This window comes from Tachypleus tridentatus, chromosome 13 (assembly GCF_004210375.1).
Source record: "Tachypleus tridentatus isolate NWPU-2018 chromosome 13, ASM421037v1, whole genome shotgun sequence".
Taxonomy (NCBI): Eukaryota; Metazoa; Arthropoda; class Merostomata; order Xiphosura; family Limulidae; genus Tachypleus; species Tachypleus tridentatus.
The window spans coordinates 21756783-21777297 of record NC_134837.1 but is presented as its reverse complement, the minus strand read 5'-3'; the positions used below and the strand labels follow the sequence as shown (position 1 = coordinate 21777297).

The following is a 20515-nucleotide window of genomic DNA, read 5'->3' as shown; positions in this document are numbered from 1 at the left end:
TTGTTCTGTTTCTGTCCAAATACCTCATTAAAACCTTTTAAATGTGGGGTTAGTCAAAATCACTGACTTTATATCCATTACAGTGTACATACCATAACTTACAATGCTGCAAGAGTAGCTTCACAAACGTTTGCAATAACGTTCACACAAAAAATAATGTTTTTTGATCAAGTACTTTTACTAAAGGTTAGTTTGTAAATTATGTAGTCAGAATTTGTTTGGATCTCTAATTAAATCATAAGTGACTTCCTTAAATAGTCGATGTGAAAAACTTCAATCTGAGAGCAAAATAAGTTAAGTGTTCCCATAAGAAATCTTACTTTATACATCATTCCATGAATTAAAACTTTGTCTCTCTATTGATTAAAAATAACACTAAGACATCAGAGCAAATCATTAATAATTTGAATATGTTCTTAAGGTGTGTCACTTTAGTTTAATTAACTTCACTGAGGGTTTATAAACAGAGATGATATAGAAAACTCTCAAGCTGTTTTAATTTATATTTGTTCACAGAATTTTAAATTTTACTCTTGTTATGGCTAACCATGATGAAAAGTGAAAACTCTAACAAATGGAAAATAATACAAAGCTATAAAAGCTCTTCAAGAAGGGGGAACTCAAACTGATTCAAATGTGAAACATAACATATTGAAACAATGAATAAAAAACCTGATCAAAAGACAAAAAAGAATGGTTATTTTAAGTTAGCTGTTGGAAAACTTGAGAAAAATACACATATGGAATAACAGTTGCCAAAGGATAAATTACTGCATTTCTGAATGAAACACTATAATTTGAAGTAATTAGTCAAAAAAAGTCTGCTTATCACCTCTCAGCATATTACATTAACAACAGCATGTAACATTACATTGCAAGTTGGTTTGTTTTTGTTTTTTGTTGTGTTTTTTTATAAATATTTTTTTTTATAAATAAAAGTATATAAATAAGTATTTGAAAGTTAATGAACAAAATATTATACAAAATTTTAAAGTTTTTTAAATATAGATCTGATTATGCGATACATCTTTCCAGCTTTAAATATGGGGAGGGTTGGTTTGGTTTGAATTTCTTTTTGCACTAGTCATCACCACCTGCCACCAACTCTTGGGCTACTGTTTTACCAATGAATAGTAGGATTAACCGTCACAGCTGAAAGGACAAGTATGTTTAGTGTGACAGGGATTCGAACCTGCAACCCTTCGATCATGAATATAAGGAGGACAGCAATAATTAATGTATTTTGTTCTGAACAACTTTTCACCCACTTGAAACAGAAGTTTGGAGAATCAGTTATGTCAACAGACCTTACCTGGATCCAACAACAACAGAAATAAGTAGCACAGTTAACCTAATAAATGCTTAAGTTTTACATAACAGTCACTTTTGCTAAAAAAAAATATATACCAATAAATTTAAATATATACATGAAAACAAGAAATTTGTTCCCTACCATTATTTACAGGCCTAAACAGGTTCAGAAAAGTACTCCTAGTACATTTTACCAAGTCTAGTTTTCCATACTGTTGATTGTCCAAAAAAATTGCATGTAACTTTTAAACATGTATTTAAAAACAAATAATAATAATGATTCAAATAGCACAAAAAATTGACAATAACTACTACTATTTACTTGGTTTCTTGCCTTACCTATAAATAAGTTTAAAATGTTTCACTACTTACCAAGTATCAACATCAGTCCACATTCAATAAAAACTACTGGAAATGGCAGTTTTTACCAAAATTAAAATAGTCATCATAATTCCATGTTCACAAAACGTATTTCCTACTTATTACAAAAACATACAATTGACAAGTAAACATGAGTAAGTAATTTCAAAAACATGAAAGTCTGAAAGGAACTTTTGGTGTGGTTGTAATAAGTTTATTGATAAATCAGAAAATAAATAAAGTGGGAGGTAATTATTCATTAATTGGCATTTCTACTTTGTGGACATAAAGGAAGAAAGAACAAAAATCTAAAGTAGAGATTTTATAGCAGAGTAGCATCAGATAACTCAGAGGTGAAGACTAAGAAATTATTAAAATATTTCCTTTTTAAATTAAGAAATTAAACACATGGAATATTGAAATTTAAATTATAAACTAGGTTTTGATACCAACTTCATGAATACAACAAAGAAAAATAATATTTTGTTTCAAAATTCCATGTTATGCACTTTTTCATTCACCAGGTGGCAATATGGATTATGCAAATTTGACTATCATTCAATTACCTTTGACAATTTTGGTTTGAAAAACTCGCGTTTAGTTGTTTGTGAAAATTTCCAAGTTCCAGTTTCCACGTAGTTTGGTAAATATGCTTTATTCTTGCATGTGCAAGTTTTTCATTTCATAAATCTTTAACTGCTAGCTAGATTACAGTTGTCAACAGTATCAAATTTATTGTTGATTATTTGAGTTTGTAGACAACCATCACTGAAGAGTAATAAATAATAGAGTGCTACAAAAGACATGTCTGTCAACTATGTGAAAGTCTAAGCTACAATGGATAATAAATATGTTTAATTAAACATTGAATGTAATTTTCTAAAAGATTATAATTTGTGTACTTTTATCCTATATGTGCACATGGGTTTAACCTCTAACACTTACTGGCCAGATGGGGAGACTGGCATCTCTTGATATTTTTTTAAAGTGGTAATACTTAACCAAATAGCAAGAAACATAGAACAGATTTTAAAAAATTGTATCCAGCTTTGGCTTACAAATTCATATAATTTGATTCCCCCCCCCATTATATTTTATGTTAAGAAATTTCCAAAGTTTTGTTGTGAAACATTTTGAAATAAAATAAAGATATACTTAATTATTTTTTTATTATTTTTTTACTGTGTTAATCAGACAATTCTACTTGATAGATCCAACCACTAAAGTCAATTTTATTTTGATTATTTAGTTTGATAATTGCAGTAGTCACCATTTTGACATAAATAAAAGAAAAACAACAGAAAATGATAAAGAATTATTGCTGAACTACTTATTTTCAAAACAATAATTTTAACAATAATAGTCAATACATACAGATTTGATACACATAGAAGTTACTGAAAAACTTCATATTAGTCTGTGAAACTTATATTTATTTTCTATCTTGACACAGTAGACAATATTCTGTGGCATTTTATAAACCACATAATGTAACAAAAACATTTTCAGGAAAGAAAAGAGCTTTAACAGAACCTATAAAAAAAATTATGGCAGTAATTTATTCAAGTCCTCTGTACTTTCAACAACATTCCACTCTTGTTCTCTGAGCAAGATAAGACACATCACTTTCTCATAAAACCACTATCTGTATCCAAACTTTGTTTTATTAATTGTTGCTCAATTGCATGTTATGAAGTTGAGACTGGTTAGTAATGGACTTTACTAATAACATTCCAAGAATAAGAAGAAAATTAAAGTGTGACAGTTTCTCAACAAAACATAAACCTGTGATTTGGGATGGATAGAAAGTCTGTGAAACATCAATATGTACATCCTTCATAGGTACAATCCTCATTTGATTACTTATTATACTTTATCATTTTTTTAAATAATTAAAAATTATTGAAATACTTAAGTTTATTATTTTTACTTAAATTTTTAAAATTGATATATATCTCACTAAAGAGAGTGGTTTAACCACAGTTCTCATGTTATATGTTCACAATCAGTGTTGATAAGGTACTGAGATACCTTCAATAATTTTGTTAAAACAAACTGTATATTAGCAGTCTAAATTTACTTGACAGGATACAATGCATCTTTCAATACTATTAATGTCATTCTTCAAAAACTGAATTAAGTTCATTATTATAAAGGCAGGTTTTATTCATCAATACATCACATACGAGCTAATTCTACTGTATGGCAGCAAAACAAAGGCAGGAATTAATGCTGTAATGTGTTTTCATAATGGTATCATCCTGCAAGATTTGAAGGTCAATATGTTTACCGATGTTTATTCTTACTCATATTAAATATGGACATATGCAGACCAATAATATTGTACAAGATCAAAGTATAACTTTAGATAAGGATTACCCTCAGAAATATAAACTGAAACCTAACATACAAAGGTAATTTATAAATAATAATAAGAAAAATATCAACCCAAAACTATCAATACAAATTCCCTAGTATTAAGCCTGTTTTAAAGATATTTATAAGTCACATTTCTGTATGATTAGATTCCCTACAAATAAGTGTATGACTGATGGCTGAATTCACATGTGTTTGGCTAACTGTTTTGTACCCTTGCAAGAAAAATGCACTTCATTATGCATGTGGTATACAGATAACATAGTGAATTCTGTTTCTACCCATCTATACAGTGTGACTGTGTGATCCAGCTTTGAAGCAGATACTTTGTAACTGTGGTTAGCCAGACTCAATAGACAATGATTTACTTTATTTGGTTTTGAATGACTGTCTGCCTTTTCCAGGTGTCTTGGTGAGTATACATCCCTTGGATTTGCTTCAAAAATTCTGATTACTAATCACTAATAATTCTGGCATTTTTTAACATTCCTACAATATTTACTGTAGAAAGGAATTCATTTGCTTAATGGTTAATAAATTAAGCTGGTTAAATACACAATTTGGAGTTAAAGTATCTTTAGAAAAATATTTTCTGAAAAACAAAATGCCAAAAATAAAAACTCTGAAAAACATTTAATGAAAAATGTACCTTAAATAAAACAATTTTATGTTCTAAATATTACTACCAGTACTCAGTCCTCTGTTCTCAAGATCTTTATAAAGTCCAATGCTATATTGACACATCTTTGTTTCAATTGTTGTTGGTTTGATTTGTCCAAGAAGACCTGCACCATGCCATGTTGTTCCTCCTCCTAAACTGCAAACACATTACAATCATTACAATATTGATGTTATATTATGTGCACAATCCAGTATAATGCAATCTTTGATCTTACACTACACAAAGTACACTAAATATTTCATTCTCTTCATGAAAAACAGTCAGTACAATGACATTCATTGAAAGCATGAATCACAAGGTATAACTGCAATACACACACACACACACACTTGGTGAAACCAGATATGCAAGTTGGCTGCAGACAAATCTGAGAAAAATCAGCCTTGAACGGGGATCTACCAAACATACTCCCTATGCAATTTGAATACTGTCTATTATAGTTGTTTCTTGTTTTGAAATGATATGCTAGAGAGAGAGTGATTCACATCACTCAGTCATCTCTTGGGCTAGTTTTTACCTGCAAATAGTGAAATTGACTGTCACATTAAAATTTCCACATAGCTGAAAAGGCAAGCACGTGTGATGATGGAATTTGATACCATGACTTGAAGAATGCAAGTTGAATGCTCCAGCTACAAAGCCAAGCCAGGCCACAGAAAAATTACAAATTAATTTAGTAGACTGGTATAACAAAAAGCAATTGTGTATTTTCTTATAAAAAAACTTGTCCCATGCACAAAAACTGTTAGGTGACAGTTTTTATTTCACACAGTAACAAAAATGTTAAGAGTCAATCTTTAACCCCATGCCATACCATATGTTTTGTTGTCATGTGATCCACTTTCAGTTAAAAGTTTAAACTTTCACTATATCTGTCAAATTGAAGTTCAGTAGCATCTGGAAAATTTCCAAGAAATTCTCAATGGGGGCTTTACATTCTAATATTTCTAAGCTTAAGATCAGCCACAATCACTTGCAAAAGTCAAAGCTGTGTTATTGGGTGACAGCTTGAAGTTGAATGGCATGCTTACAACCAATAAAAAGATTTCCCACTATTCAGTTATAGCCTGAAGAAACTTCTTCCAGTATACATATTTATAGCACATTGTTCTCTTGAAGTGTACCTTGTGTTTGGCAAGTATTTCTTGCCTTACATGTATTATTAGTTTGTTAAACAGATTGCATTTAGGTTTTATGTTTATATTTTAATTAGTTATGTATTATTTATGTTAATAAATGTTATTTGAAAATTTTATGACTCTACATTTAACTCCATGCAGCTTGACTTGTGGAAATGCCAAAGCAAGGTGGCATCATTTGTGTTGGCAAGCATTAGCAAAAGTGTTTATAAAGGACCTTTGCCCTCTAATAACTATTATAACCACGTAATCACATTGGCAGCAAAAAAAATAACAACCATTATTTGGAAAAAACTTGACAAAACACAACATTCCAGTAAACACCAAATTTATTCAAAAACCAGATACAAAACTAAAATCCATACTATGTAAAAATTACACTGATAAACACAACACCAACATAATTTATAAAATACAATCAACAATTGCCATGATGACTTCTATACTGGAGAAAGAAGCAGAAAAATGGAAACTAGATTCAAAGAAACACAAAAAAACACCTTCACATGTTTTTCAACACTGCAAATCAAATAAACACAACATAACCATAGAAAACACTAAGTTATTAAGTAGGGAAACAAATATAACCAAAAGTAAAATCAAAGAAATCCTACTTATACAGCAACTAAAACCAAAATCAAACCAATATATAGGAACACTTTTATACCTATACTAATTAATAACCTAACATCCACCTGCAACACCCCCTACAATCCAGTACCCATTTATACTGTCTTCCCTGAAATGTGTCCATCAACAGTCACATTCAAACGCTCTCTCTTTCTTAACCTAAAAATGAACTAGGAAGGTTGAAATGTTGTTCTCTCCTTACCAGTAAAAATGTTAATACCCACACCAGCCATTCTGAGATATAATGTGGGGGGAAATCCATTAATGCATGGTCAGAAGTGTGAGAAAACAAACTCACAAAATAAACTCATCTAATGCATAGAAGAAACAAGCTCAAAAAGGCATAGCATCCTTCAGGGTTACAGGCAGAAACTCATCTAGGCAGTAAAAACATCACACGCTTTACAAAAATCTGTGTTAACCATGTTCCACCTACAGTTAGGTCAGGAATTAAAGGAACAGACTATGATCTAAGAGTTGACACTGGAGTAAAATCATCACTATTTACTGAAATATTATCCAGACTTAAATAATGCTTGGTTACAAGACTAACAGCTTTTAAAACTTTTGTGATAGATCATGCCATAAAAACATTAGTGATATATGATGTAAAAGTATAAATAACTGACCTACTTACAGAATACCTTCTCTCTCTCTCTCTCATATGTTAAGCTTCTCTGATGGAATATTAGTGCAAGGTATAATGATACAGAAATCTTGATAAGAAAATTATAACTTCCCATACTGTACTTACCTCCACTTGAATCCCACATTGAAAAGAAAGAGGTATTGGTACGAAGGAAGAATAGATGTACCTCCTAGAAGTGTCTAAGTACATGAGAAAAACAGATCAGATGATCTAAGAAGGGGTACTGCACCACTTCTGCCACAGGCATCTCTTCTCCATGAACAGAAATGAGTATACATGGCAGAAAAGAAAGGCAGCACATCTGAATGGAATAGGATAAGTGAGGAAAGTTACCTCAATCAGATAAAGAAATAACTCACTCTCATGGAAGGAAAGTTGGTAAAGGAGGATGCATCCCACTGTGTAGAATGGCTTGGGTGTGGCAAACCAAACTTGGCAAGTCAATTACATCAAAACCTCATTGCTGCATATTAGCATCTGCATGAGGGAAGTATGACAATCATACCATCATCACCTCAAGCCTTTAAGTCAGGGATATGAGGAAACAACTAACTCCAGAGCATAAACACCACATCTCATAGGTCAATACTCCAAAGATACAGAAATCATGATGTGATAGAGAGAATGGGAGATAAATGTCAAAGGTGATACACATGCACAGTTGTAAAATTTCCTCTAAAGACAAATCAAGACAAGAAGCCAGAGAAAAGGTGAGATGGCTGATTTGATGGGAGGTAACACAAAATAACATACATTAGATAGGGGACAAAAAGAAGTAAGCCAACTGAATAAAATGACAAGCCCAATTGGTAAGACTTAAAAGAGACAGATCTCAAGAGGAAGAGGGGCACCAGTGAATAAATAACAGGAATGGAGATGCCTGAAATGAGCTATGCAAGCAATATAATAATGAAAGGCATGCACAAAGCAAAGAAGTCTACCTGAATCAGTACAACGACAGAAATGAGAAATAGAAGGAAGGAAAAAAGGAAGAGTTTCACTCATGAGCTGCTGTGATCTTAGAAAGGAAGGTACAATCCAGATAAAGAAAAACATATGTTGGATGGTATAAGTGTGCGAGAGATGTCAGCAGGAAATATATCCAACCAATGCCATTTGCAAACCAAGAGAAGAAGAAAATGTGTTAAGGAATAGAAGAAACAAAGCACATAAGCCAATGAGATCAAACTAAGGTAAAGTAAGGGAATGGAGAGCCATTAATGTCCCAATCAGGAAGTACCAAATGGCAGGAGCTTTTGGTAACAAGAAAAACAGAATCTATAAGATCAGGCTACCCAGAAACCTAAACAGAGTAGACCAAAGATCCCTTCTCAAAAAGCCAGAAAAAGAAACTTGAAAACAGCAGCAACCACTGGACAAGAAGCTGGAATCCCTCATGCTAGGAAGCAGATGTGAAAAACATTTAACTTCCATTGATATACAGCAAAGGGCAAAGAACAAAAGAAATGAGCTATGTGAAATGCACCCAACATGAGAAACTAGATCTCCTTGCTACAGACTGGATAAAAGCTAGAAGTGAAGATAGAGGATATGAAGTGCAGCATGCAGGACCAGTGATTGTAGCTGATGAAAAGGTTGGGGAATGAGGGTAGCAGGTCAAGAGGGAACAACTATAACTGGAGTAAGCAAAGAAACCATGGTTGAGTAGGCCAGTAATGAGTGGTCAGAAGAACTTTCTCATCCATACCATCCTGTGCAAAGACTATCTAATGAAGTAATCAGATAGAAGAACAAACATAACAGAACTTCAGTGATGTCGAGAAAACCCACTTGTAGAGAAAATATATATGTAAAAACGGCTCGTTTGGGTTGAGAAAATTTTTTACGTAGAGGAGCGAACAACATTTTTACATATAACAGAACTTGTTTCCCCAATTCTGACTAAAGGTATTTACAGACAAAGCTCAAGGATAGGGAACAGGGAATCAAAACAAAAATAACTGATGATTGCAGCTGCCACTTCCCATTGATTGCTAAAACCACCTGAAAATCCAAAAAGAAAAAAGCAATTAAGGGACCACCATGTTGGGTAAATCCAGTCTGATCCAGAAAAACCATCCACTACTAGTGTGAAGACACCTGATACTCGACACTCCATCACACAAATATGAGAATTGTGGGTCCAAAAGAGAAGATCAAAGGTGAGAAAACACAAAGATCTTGACCAGGTGCCACCTTGGTGATTGATATGACCCACCACTGTTCAAAGGTCAAGGTAGATCATAAGTAACCAACCCCTCGTGATATAAAGAAAATGATCCAAAGCCCAATGAACAGCAAGGAGTCTGAGGACATTTATAATTAGAGAATGTTCCTTTACAAACTAACAGCCTAAAGATAAGCAGGAGATTTGGGTTTGATAGTTTGAATGATTTGGTAGCTGTGCACAGACCAAGTCACATGTCACATGATTGTGGTGCTCTCCTATTAGTTTTGAGAAGGGTGTGGAAGGCTTGTGGGATGCATTATAAAAAAAAAGTTTGCATGCAGAAAGCAGCACAAAATAAAAAAAACTGGTCTTGTGAGAAGAATTTTGCTCTGCCTAAACAATGTTTTGGAAATAGATATTCCCATAAGAGTTTATTGAAAATTTTCTTTTTATCTTGGTTTTTTTATGCCTTTATGAGGATAATTTAACCTAACATTAAATTCCTCACTATGTGTTATTCTCAATAACATCAGTGTAATTAAGCCTTGTAACTCATACTTTTTGTAAGCTTATAAACAGTACACTAAAAGAGAAATGAAATATTTAATTAGCTTTAGCAGGTGAATATAAATAATTATTTTTCCATTTGAATGAAGCACTATGCACACATGACTTAAAAGTGCTAATTAGTCAAATAGCATTTTAACTCTATCCACCCAGATATTTTTTTTACTGCTCATGAATTTTTTAGTGTCTTACATTTCAAATTTTATTAAACTACTTTTCTATTTACATTATAAATATTAGAGTATTATAAAATCTTACATTATAATCCATACTTTAATTGTATACAAGTTCTTAATTCCACAAGGAAATATTTTAAAAAATTCTAAATTTCCCCTTGTGTGACACATGTGACACATTTTCTCTTAGCATGCCATCATCCCTATTTTATCTACCATCCCTTAAAAAAAAATACATAATTAAACAAATTACTCTTATTGCTAAGAAAAACCATATATATTATAGTCTTCAACTTTGTTTGGTTACAGAGCTATTGAACAGAAAGTCAAACCCCTCCTGTCATACCCACCTATTATATCCTTTTCACATAATTCATTAATAGTTCATTCTTATGTTTAATTATATATCATCTATAACCAATAGAAACTCAAAGTTTTTATCTATCAGATTTGTTGCATAATGTTATGAACAGTTGAATATAGTTTTACTCGATACACAAATATTCCCACGAGAAAGTTAACAACTAGTTTGAATGAATTTGTAATGACTCTGATCACAGATTTAGAAAGCCAAAAACATATTGAGAGGTAAGGGAATTTGCCTACTTTTTGCATGTTATTAGTTTATATTATTTCGAGTATTATTTACTTAAATGAAAATTAACTGTAATACTATGATTGGTACAAAACATTATGGTAAACACACTATGACAACTGAAAGCAAGAAAAAAGATTTGATAAGTGTTTTATTTCTTGTTTTTCATGTTTATCCTTTGTATATAAGTAGAAAAGCAACTAAAACATAAATATAATGATATTTTTAGGTTAGTTAAGATTAGATTAAGTAAACTAAATAAGAATAAAATAAAAATGTTAAAAGGCATGCATGCAAGCTGCTTGTAATAGTTTTAGTAGCTTGTTGGTAATGTTATTCAATAGCATAATGTAAACTGCATGTTCCCCAAGTGATTTAAAACTTAAGCATACAGACAACAGTAAGTCGTTGTTCAAAGGGCAATAAGCAGTTAAATAATTTTATATATATATATATACTGTTAGAAATTTAGAGCTAATTAGAATGAAGGAACGTGGTTTAATATTACAATATGAAATTATTATAGAAAAGAAAAGCTGTAATCCAGATTTAGACTTTTTTTTTTTATATAGTTACGAGGTTGGTCAGATTTACTTATCCTGTTTTGAGTTAGATTAAAGAAAATATAGAAACTATCAAGTTTTACTGACAAAAACGTTTGAAACTTATTTAGGAGATCTTGGGAATTACACAAGGAAGTTTGGTATATTTGAGATAAGGAAAAGTATTTTTAATTTTAACATGAAAACTACTCAATATATTTATGGACAAATCTTTATTTTACTTTATTACAAATACTTCACTAAAAAATGTGATTTTTTTTGTATGTTAAAGACTTATAATAATATTAAGTAAAATACTGCCAAATTTTTGGAAGATGTACACATTATATTAAAAGTTAGAAACATTAAATCTAAAAAGACATTGAAAGAGTTAAATCATATATGAACTATATTTTAAAACTCCAACAGTTCATGAAATCATTTTTCACACTCACCGTCCTTGTTCCAAGAGAACAACTTCCTTCCAGTTATGATAAACTGCTAAATGATATGCTACGGAACAACCAACAACACCACCTCCACATATGACCACTCTCGTCTGTTTCGGAATTTCAGATGTGAACCAGTCATGAAGGATTCCAATTGGCTCTGAAGCAACATCAAATGCTCTTGAGGGTACTTGTGTAAATAAATATGGCCTCAGAATGGAATTGTTAGGCGTTCTTCCAATAAAAGGGCGTTCCCAAACTTTAGAAAGAAATCTAGTAACCATAGCCTTCAGAAAAATACATTTAAATAAAACAGATCAATAAATTCCAAGTTCAGAAATTACTAACTAAAACTAAAGAGCAAGTTTACATTTCTAAAATATGATTTCTCTTGTTTGTTTTTTTAGAACTAAAATACTTCATTGCCTGATTATAGAGAGATCTCAAATATAAAGTGATCCCCCCCATTTTCATAAACCATTGGAATGAAAAGAAAGTGATTGTCGTAACATTTAATAACAAATATGCAAACAATTTATTCCACAGTAAATGCAAACAAATATCAAAATGTTACAAATATTTTGGAAGATAAGGTTTTCTAAAATTTGATCTTCAGTTAGTGTAGATAATAGCCATCTCCACTTTCTTCTTCACTTTAGCTACTTCCTGTATTTTTAAGGTGTGGACTGCCACAAATATTCCCAAAACTGTCAGTAGCATTTAAAAGACAGCATTTCTTGAACCCATGAACAATATTTGTGATGGATATCAAGTCCCAATCATAAAGCACTCAGCTACACAAACAGACTAACCAATGAATTTATCTTACCTGTGTGGTCACTATTTAAAAGCCTGAATATTTCTTTCTTAAAATGTCTTTAAAAGGTTTATTGACCATATCCAAAACTCACAGTTGGGAAGCCATACCTTCAGAGATGACAACAAAATATTCATTTAATATGCAGATTTCTTTTTTACATTTTCAGTTAGGTGTCTTGTAGATGCATCTCATGTACAAGCATTAATTTTTTTCTCTACAGCATTCCTGACTTTCTTATCCATACAATTTTAAGTCAATCCAAAACAAGTCTTTTTCTCATCAAACCCTTTTCTTGTGCTTGCTCTATCACTCCAAAAGGAATATTTTCTTTAGGCATTGTTTTTCTCTTTAAAATGAGATATGAGTAAGGTTTTGTGACATTTGTGAAAATCATCAACATAACTCTAGTCAAAGATTTCACATTTCCAGTTGTTTTTACCAAAATTGTTTTTTTCCCTTATTGTGAACTGTAATATTTGCAGTTACGTCAAAAAACACAGACATTTGATCTGCATTATCCATGGTTTTTTTCCTTAAGCCTATGACATGGAGTTGAAATGAAATCAAGTTTTTCATTGTAATTTTGAGTTAGCTTTTGCACCAAACTTATACATCACCCCAAAGCTAGCCCATTGTTTCATTACCTTATATCATCCCTAACATGCTTTAAATTCAATTTCTGAATTTTGAAATTTCTTTGCTTTAAAACTGGATAACTTCTTTTGTTATTGGAAATCATATGTCCTGCATTCCTTTAACATAATACTGAACAGCACATTTCTTCTTCAGGGGCAAACTAGAAGAGTCTGCCCCTGAAGTAGAAATGTCCATCTTTAGAAAGTGCTCAGGTTATAGGGTTTTTATTTGATTTCTGTCTTGACTTCTTGAACCTACATGTTTTTCTAACATCATGAATTATGGATCCTCAGAAAGCCTTACTTCTAGAATATGCATTAAAGAGTTCAGTCTTTTGTCTCTGCCATTGCTTCCCATGGTTTTCAGTTACACCATATTTTCTAGCAGTAGTACACTTATTCACTTTTTCTGCCTCATGCCCCACCATCATTTTTAGATTTGCATCATAACTCCAATGCAATTTAACACTTTCTTGTTTCCTATCTTTCAACATGGTCACTCATTCTTGCACAATGGTCAATCACTAAAATGTGACAATAAGACAACAATTCTTGTAAAATTTCAAATGAGTGCAGTTAAAGCAATAATGCACCTGCAAAATCCATACTATAAATGAACAGCATGCAGATGGATTAGCTGCAAAAATTGGTGAGCAGATACTGTGCACATGTGCACAGATGGATGCTATCTGGATAATAAGGAATGAAATAGGTTAGAGTAGGGGTAATGGGTCTCTGGTCAGCCATGACTATATGCCAACTATAAATTTTACAGCCTAATTATAAATAAAAAATATTGTCTTATATAACCAGGCCAATATGATAGATCTACTTATGTTATGACTTAAAATATTTAAGAAGCATATACATATTACAAAAAATTATGATAAACAATTCATAAAACAAAACTAAAAAGTGAAATATGTTTGCTTTTAACTGACAGTCATAACTCTTTGGAATAATTATACTACAGATTTTATATAAGAAATTTACACATTTTTATATAACAAATTATACTTAACACCTTCATTGCTTGCAGTTGAAGCTTTCAAGTAAGACACAAGAAATAATATAGGAATCTCTTAGAAACAAAAACACTTACAAGTTGTTACAACTTTAATATAATTTTAGGTTAACAGCAAATTGTAAACACTCCAAATTAAAAAAAGTGATTATACGTATAAGCATGTGAATGAACTAAAAATAACATTTTTTCTCAAGGTATCTGCTAAAAAGATATTGCCAACTAACCCACAGACTTCATCACAAAAATGTGAAAGTGAACATTTTCTTAAATCAAAGATACATTTCCGATACCCCCCCCCTCACACTACAGCTATTACTTAGCCCTTCTATGCACTGGTCTAATCCTTTTTTTACTTGCTCCAATCTTTGACACCACACTTAATTTGCTCTTGGTGATATCTGTCTCAATACACAATACACCCTCTATCCTGGTACTGCATATAAGCACCTCATTCAGATAATGTCACTTTTTCAAGACTCACTCACTCTGCAATCTCCAACACCAGTTTTCTGGAAGAGTGGAAAAGTGCAAGATGAGGTAGGTATTACTGGAAATATATTTGTGATTTAAGAAAATATCAAATTCCAAAACATACTTACCTCCTATTTTAACAGGGAGAAGCCAATGAGGGCATCATTCATGCAGAAGACATCTGCATAAATCATGGGCATGCCAGTAGAATATTAGCTAACAGAACTGCACCACATTCAGAACAGGTATGCTTTTCAATCAAAATTTAATTCCCATACTGTGAGTAAAACTTTACTTGTTACCATCACCATAATACCATGCTCCAAACAGACAACCATTGTTCCACCACTCAGGGTTGTAATTATAGGGCTATGGTCCCTTTATTCCACATTAGTGACAAGGGCATTTGGGCCACAATACTTGTATCTGCTGGCACGTGGATTCCATCCTGTAGTCAAAAAATGAAGTATTCCAAGCCACTGGAATCATGATGAGAAAGTAACCAATACTAAAGTGGACAAACCTTCTCTTCAACATGAAGTCCAATGACAATACCTCCTACTTGAAATTAAGGAATCTTGTATGCAGTACTCACTCTGAGGAAACAGAAGTCATCCAGTCTAGAGTTATGAAGACACATTGTCACTCACCAACTGTGTGGCAAAAGTAAATTCCACTTCTCCCTACTGTGTGTAAAATTATGAGGACAAAATGGACCCTCTTCCATGAACAATGTACTGAAATGCCTTATATAAGGTGATTGTAAAATATGCTAAACCCTAGTGAAAGAGACATGTTAAAAAAAAATCTCCTCTTGAACAACATTGTTGATATGTGTGCCATTTTCATTAATAAATGTCCACTGTGGGATTAGACAGAAATTAAGACAGATGTACGACAATCTTAAAAGTTAAACACCAATGCTAAACAAAGGATTGCACAGCTTCCATGCGTAAAGCATGGGCTTTAGGACAGCCAGATGTACAATGTTGGATCATAGCTGTCTCAAGAGAAAAGACCAAAGAGGAAATGGAAGAGGTGGGCATGCTTGATGGTACTCAAGAAGCATATACCAGAGTTGAGCTGGTCAATCCAATGCTACCAAGAGAACACAACAAGGGTTTGACTGAACTTCAGCTAGATTTTTGGATAACAGATGAATCAGTAGGAAGAAACAGAGATGCAATCCTGTACAGTCCTGAATAAATGCATCTGCTGCCAATGCTGAAGGTTGAGATACTGGAAAATTCATCGATCAGTGTCCCAAACCAAGATCAAAACCTTGCAAAATAGCATTCACTTGGTTGGGAGAATCCAGATGGATTGAGACAATTGACCTGTAGAGAAATTACTCACCCCTGGAACATGGCAAGCTTGTAGTCTGATATGATGGGAGTGAGCTCAATAAAGAAGATCTAATGTTTGAAAAAAGAAAGAAAAAAATCCCATCAACAAGTACCCTCTTGAATAGAAATGCAACACCACCATGGAATTTCCAAAGAGAAGAATGACCATCTTTCTCTCAATAATCCCAGACCATGAGACTTTACCCTCTGAAGAGCAAGAAGTTCTAAAATACTGATGTGGAGGAAAGCCTTGTTGTGCATCCACAAGCCCTGGAATTCCTGACTTGAGATATGCACCTCATCCTCAAAGTGATGCATCTGTGAAGAGATGGATATCAGGACAATGTGGTAGCAGAGGAACACCTATCATAGTATTGTGTTCTAAAGGCAACTGGTATGGGTACTAAAACTATTTAAAATAAAGTAGAGAACAACATTTTGATCTTAGATCATTTTCAGGTCAACAAAGAGTTTGCAACTGTTGTTGGGCACATTTTATGAATGAGTGTGTAAACAAGTACAAAATTGTAAAGGATATTGCAGTTAGATGTTAAGTTATTAATTAATATAGGCATAAAAATGTTCCTTTGCATTGGTTCAATTTTGATTGGAGTTCTTGTGCAAGTAGGGCTTCTTTGATTTCACATTTGTTTCCCTACTTAGTATGTTGGAATCTTCTAAATCATGCTTATTTGATTTGCAGTTTTCAAAAATGTGAAAAGTTGTTTTCTTGTGTTCTATGAATCTGGTTTCTATTTTTCTGTGGAAGTTGTTACATTATATTTTATAAATAGCATTGGTGTTATGTTTGTCAGTGCAGTTTTTACATAGCATGGATTTTAGTTCTATACCTAGTTTTTCAATGAATTTAGTGTTTATTGGAATGTTATGTTTATCAGCAAGTTTTTTCCAGATGTCAGTTACTCTGTCACTAATATCAGGGATATATGGTATGCAGCAGTGTAAGGTTTTGTAGTTTGTTGTTTCTTCACATTTATTATTGTTTATTCATTGTTGACTATGCTGTTGGTCTAAGTGTGTGTGTGTGTGTGTGTTGCTACATACATACAGATGGTACTTTAGCCATGCACTTTTTCCTGCCATCCATCTGGGAATCAACCACATAGAATTTTATGCAGTACAATCTCAGAGTCATTTGCAAATACCATGTTGATGGCACTGTCAATTTGAAATTTATTGCTCTCAACAATCCAGAGAAGAATTCGCTTTATATCTCCATCCTCATGCTGCAAGATATGATGTTCAACTGCTCGAACAACCTTAGACAAAATATTGTTGCTCTCTCACTAGATGTAATGTAAAAACAATCTGTAGTTATGATGACAAGTGATGTTAACATGCCTTCAAACATGCAAGTTTTTTTTGTGCTCCACCTTCTGTGAAATCACTACATTTTCCATTTTCCCCAGACATTTATTCCACATAAAGCCTTAAAACCTGTTAATAACCAATTATTTTAGTGATGGTTGCATACCATTTGTCTACCCCTGATTGTCTGTTGTCTCTTGGGGCACTTTTTAGACAATTCTCTACTTGGTTTGTACTTACACTGTTCTTGTGGAGCTCAAATATCTCAAGTAAAATGAACAGTGGCATTATGATGGAATGTTTAGTCCTTACAATTTTAGCACATTTACTGCCTTAAGATGCTGCAGAGGCTTACAAGGTATAAAAGAGCCTTGGCAAGGGGTGGCTCAGTACATCCTAGAGCAAATCTTAACACATTTGTATTGCATTTGCTATTCTCTAGCTGTGTAGCACTTGTACTGATCATTGGCACTGCATAATCCAGAACAGAGAAGATAAAGACTTTGGATGACCATAAACAGTGATGTTCTTCAGTTCTATCTCCTACTCCAGGTTTCAGTGGATTAATGCCTTTAGTAATTTTGGTTTTAATGTGATTGGTGAAGTTTAATTGATTATGAAAGGTTTAACACCAAGTACTTCTGTGTTTATTCTGCAGGGACGATACTGGACGCAAACAACAACAATGACTCTTCCTCAGCAGCATGTCTATTGTTAAGTGTTAGAAACATGGTCATCAATTTGCCACGATTGATGACTATTCATTTGTCATCATACTATATATGTAAAAATGGCTGATTTGGGTTGAGAAAATTTCTTATGTAGAGGAGTGAACAAATTTCGACCTTCTTCGGTCATTATCAGGTTCACAAAGAAAGAAAGAAGTAACTGACCAATAGCTGATCACATTTGAAGGGTTTTTGTTTCTCTACAAGTGGGTTTTCTCGTCATCACAGATTATGGTCATCATACTATTTGTTTACTTTCCTAAAAAACAGTTCCATCTCATTTTTTTTATTTGTTTTGCTACAGCATTAACATTTACTTACACTAAAAATGTATTTTTGATAGAAATTCATGTTAATAACTGTGAATAAGATACTTCATTACATTTAAAACCTATAATTGATGATACAGAGTCTGTATTTAATGCTTTGATGTTGATGAATAGGAGTAACACATTTATAATTATGATTGTATGATCACTACAAAAACATTGTTTTACAGTGCCAAACAAATACAGATGATCCTAAAGGCCAGAGTTCACAAGAAAACAATCTGAATTTTTATTACCACCACACAGACACACTAAAAAAAAAAAAAAGAAGCAACACTTAACAATCACTAAACATTCATATCCACAGAAGAGAAGCCATGAAAAGAAAACTAGAAAATGTGAATAAAATTCAAGTAGCTCAGAAAGGCAATATAGTCACATAAAATAAGAAGCACTGAGAGTGGGGTGGGAGTGAAAATCTTTATGTTTCTGTTTACAGTTAGTCATTATGTTAAAACAACAGTTCAATGTCTAGAAAGTGTGTCTAAAATACACATGACATAAAAGTTTAATAATTTAAGTTTCACACTGTGTTCTTCTCAAACATACCAAATCTAATGAATTATTTTATATAAGTAATTCACTACAGGGAGAGGGAATACCATATGTTTTTATCTTAATCAAAACATATAACCCAAGGCTTTTTTCATATTATTGTTAAAGCCATATTTTAATAACAATATGACCTTGCAGTTTCATCAGTAAGTATACAAATTTTGAGATTTTACCCAATAAATTTGTTTAAATGGACTTTAATGCAAAAACCTGAAAATATCAGAGTCATACACATTTATATAATAATATTAAATTCCTCTATAAAGTGACTGCAAAAAAACCTTAATTCAATAATAAGTTATGTAGATATTTTCCAAGCCTCATAAAAAAAATTTCCTTTACATGATTATAAACCTCTATTCATTAAATGAATGTTTTATCTTACCTTGTGAAACCCAATGTAACAAGTTTGCTTAAAGATTTCTTCTAAGAAATACAATTACCATACAAAATTAAATGTTTTGATGGTGCTCTTTAACAGTGGGGCAGAACATATACAGACAACCAACTGCCTTTAGACCAGCCCCTAATGCATTTTAATATGATAAATGAAAACAGCAGTCTGTCTGTTGAAGTTCTTTACGTCAGTCGTTTCTTTTATTTTTGTTCTTTTTTTATTGTTTGGTGAAATATAAATAAAATGCCTAGGCTATTCGTTTATAACAAAGTTATCTATTTCTTCAGAACGTTTTATAGCTTATTTTCACTAATAAGCTAAACTCAAGAGTTCATATCAGACTCACCAAATTTACTCGCCTTTTCAACTGTATGGTGTTATAATGGTTCATTTAATCCCATTATGCATTAGTAAAAAGTACTTCAAGATTTAACACTGGATAGTGTTCACCAGCGAACTCTGAATCACGTACCAAGACAACCTTCGAGTAACTTTTACCGTAACTTTAAGCAAAATTTAAAACCAAACAGTTAAACGTTTAAATAAAACTCTCAAAACACGATTTTGTCCGAGTTAATTGCTTCAATACGTATTCCATTGGTTTAAGTGCAATTACTTACTGTTATAAGTTTGTTGTAGAGGTGATAGTACTTACGAGTACAACTCACTTTCCTTGAATTTGGAGTGGTCTTTAGTAGAAACTATTACTTTCGGTGTAATATATTAATGTGCTAGTTGTATTTTTATTAATAAACTCACATAAAAGTTATTACATAAAATTCTTGCATTTATCCGATTGAAACTGTTAGTGTTATATTTTTATATACTCACCTTGATTTACCCTTACATTTCGCTATGTTACATAACTTAATATTAACATTAGAAAATTTAGAACACACATAAATTACTGCTTGTACATGTGAGTGATCGTGAATGTTCATAAATATATATATATATATATAACTATGTAAATAATTACCCCAAAACCTCTTAACCTAGATAAATACTTAGGCAATAATTCTTATTCAAATTTGCATTAATTTTAATTCGATCGATTTTACACGTTTTAGAGATTTTTACTTTTGTTTGCTTTTTAGACGACACGATTATTTGTTTCTTGTATTTTTGCGCAAATCTACACAAGAGCTTTAAGCGTTTGTCATCCCTATCTTTGAAGCCATAAACTAGATAATGGTACGTAAACTTTGTTAACATTGTCCCCTCCATTAACA

The 20515-nt window shown here is 32.2% G+C and overlaps 1 protein-coding gene across 1 annotated transcript in view; it reads right to left on the bottom strand.

Annotated features, from left to right (window-relative positions):
• Positions 1 to 19973, bottom strand: part of LOC143240205 (pyruvate dehydrogenase phosphatase regulatory subunit, mitochondrial-like) — a 115352-nt gene extending 95379 nt beyond the window's left edge. Inside the window, exons 1-3 of the mRNA XM_076482294.1 lie at positions 19630 to 19973; positions 11653 to 11933; positions 4734 to 4864 (exon numbers count right to left, since the gene is read on the bottom strand). Of these exons, the coding sequence (XP_076338409.1) occupies positions 4734 to 4864; positions 11653 to 11933; positions 19630 to 19674 (457 nt within the window). The 5' untranslated portion in view covers positions 19675 to 19973. The remainder of the gene's footprint in view (positions 1 to 4733; positions 4865 to 11652; positions 11934 to 19629) is intronic.
• Positions 19974 to 20515: the final 542 nt, after the last annotated feature.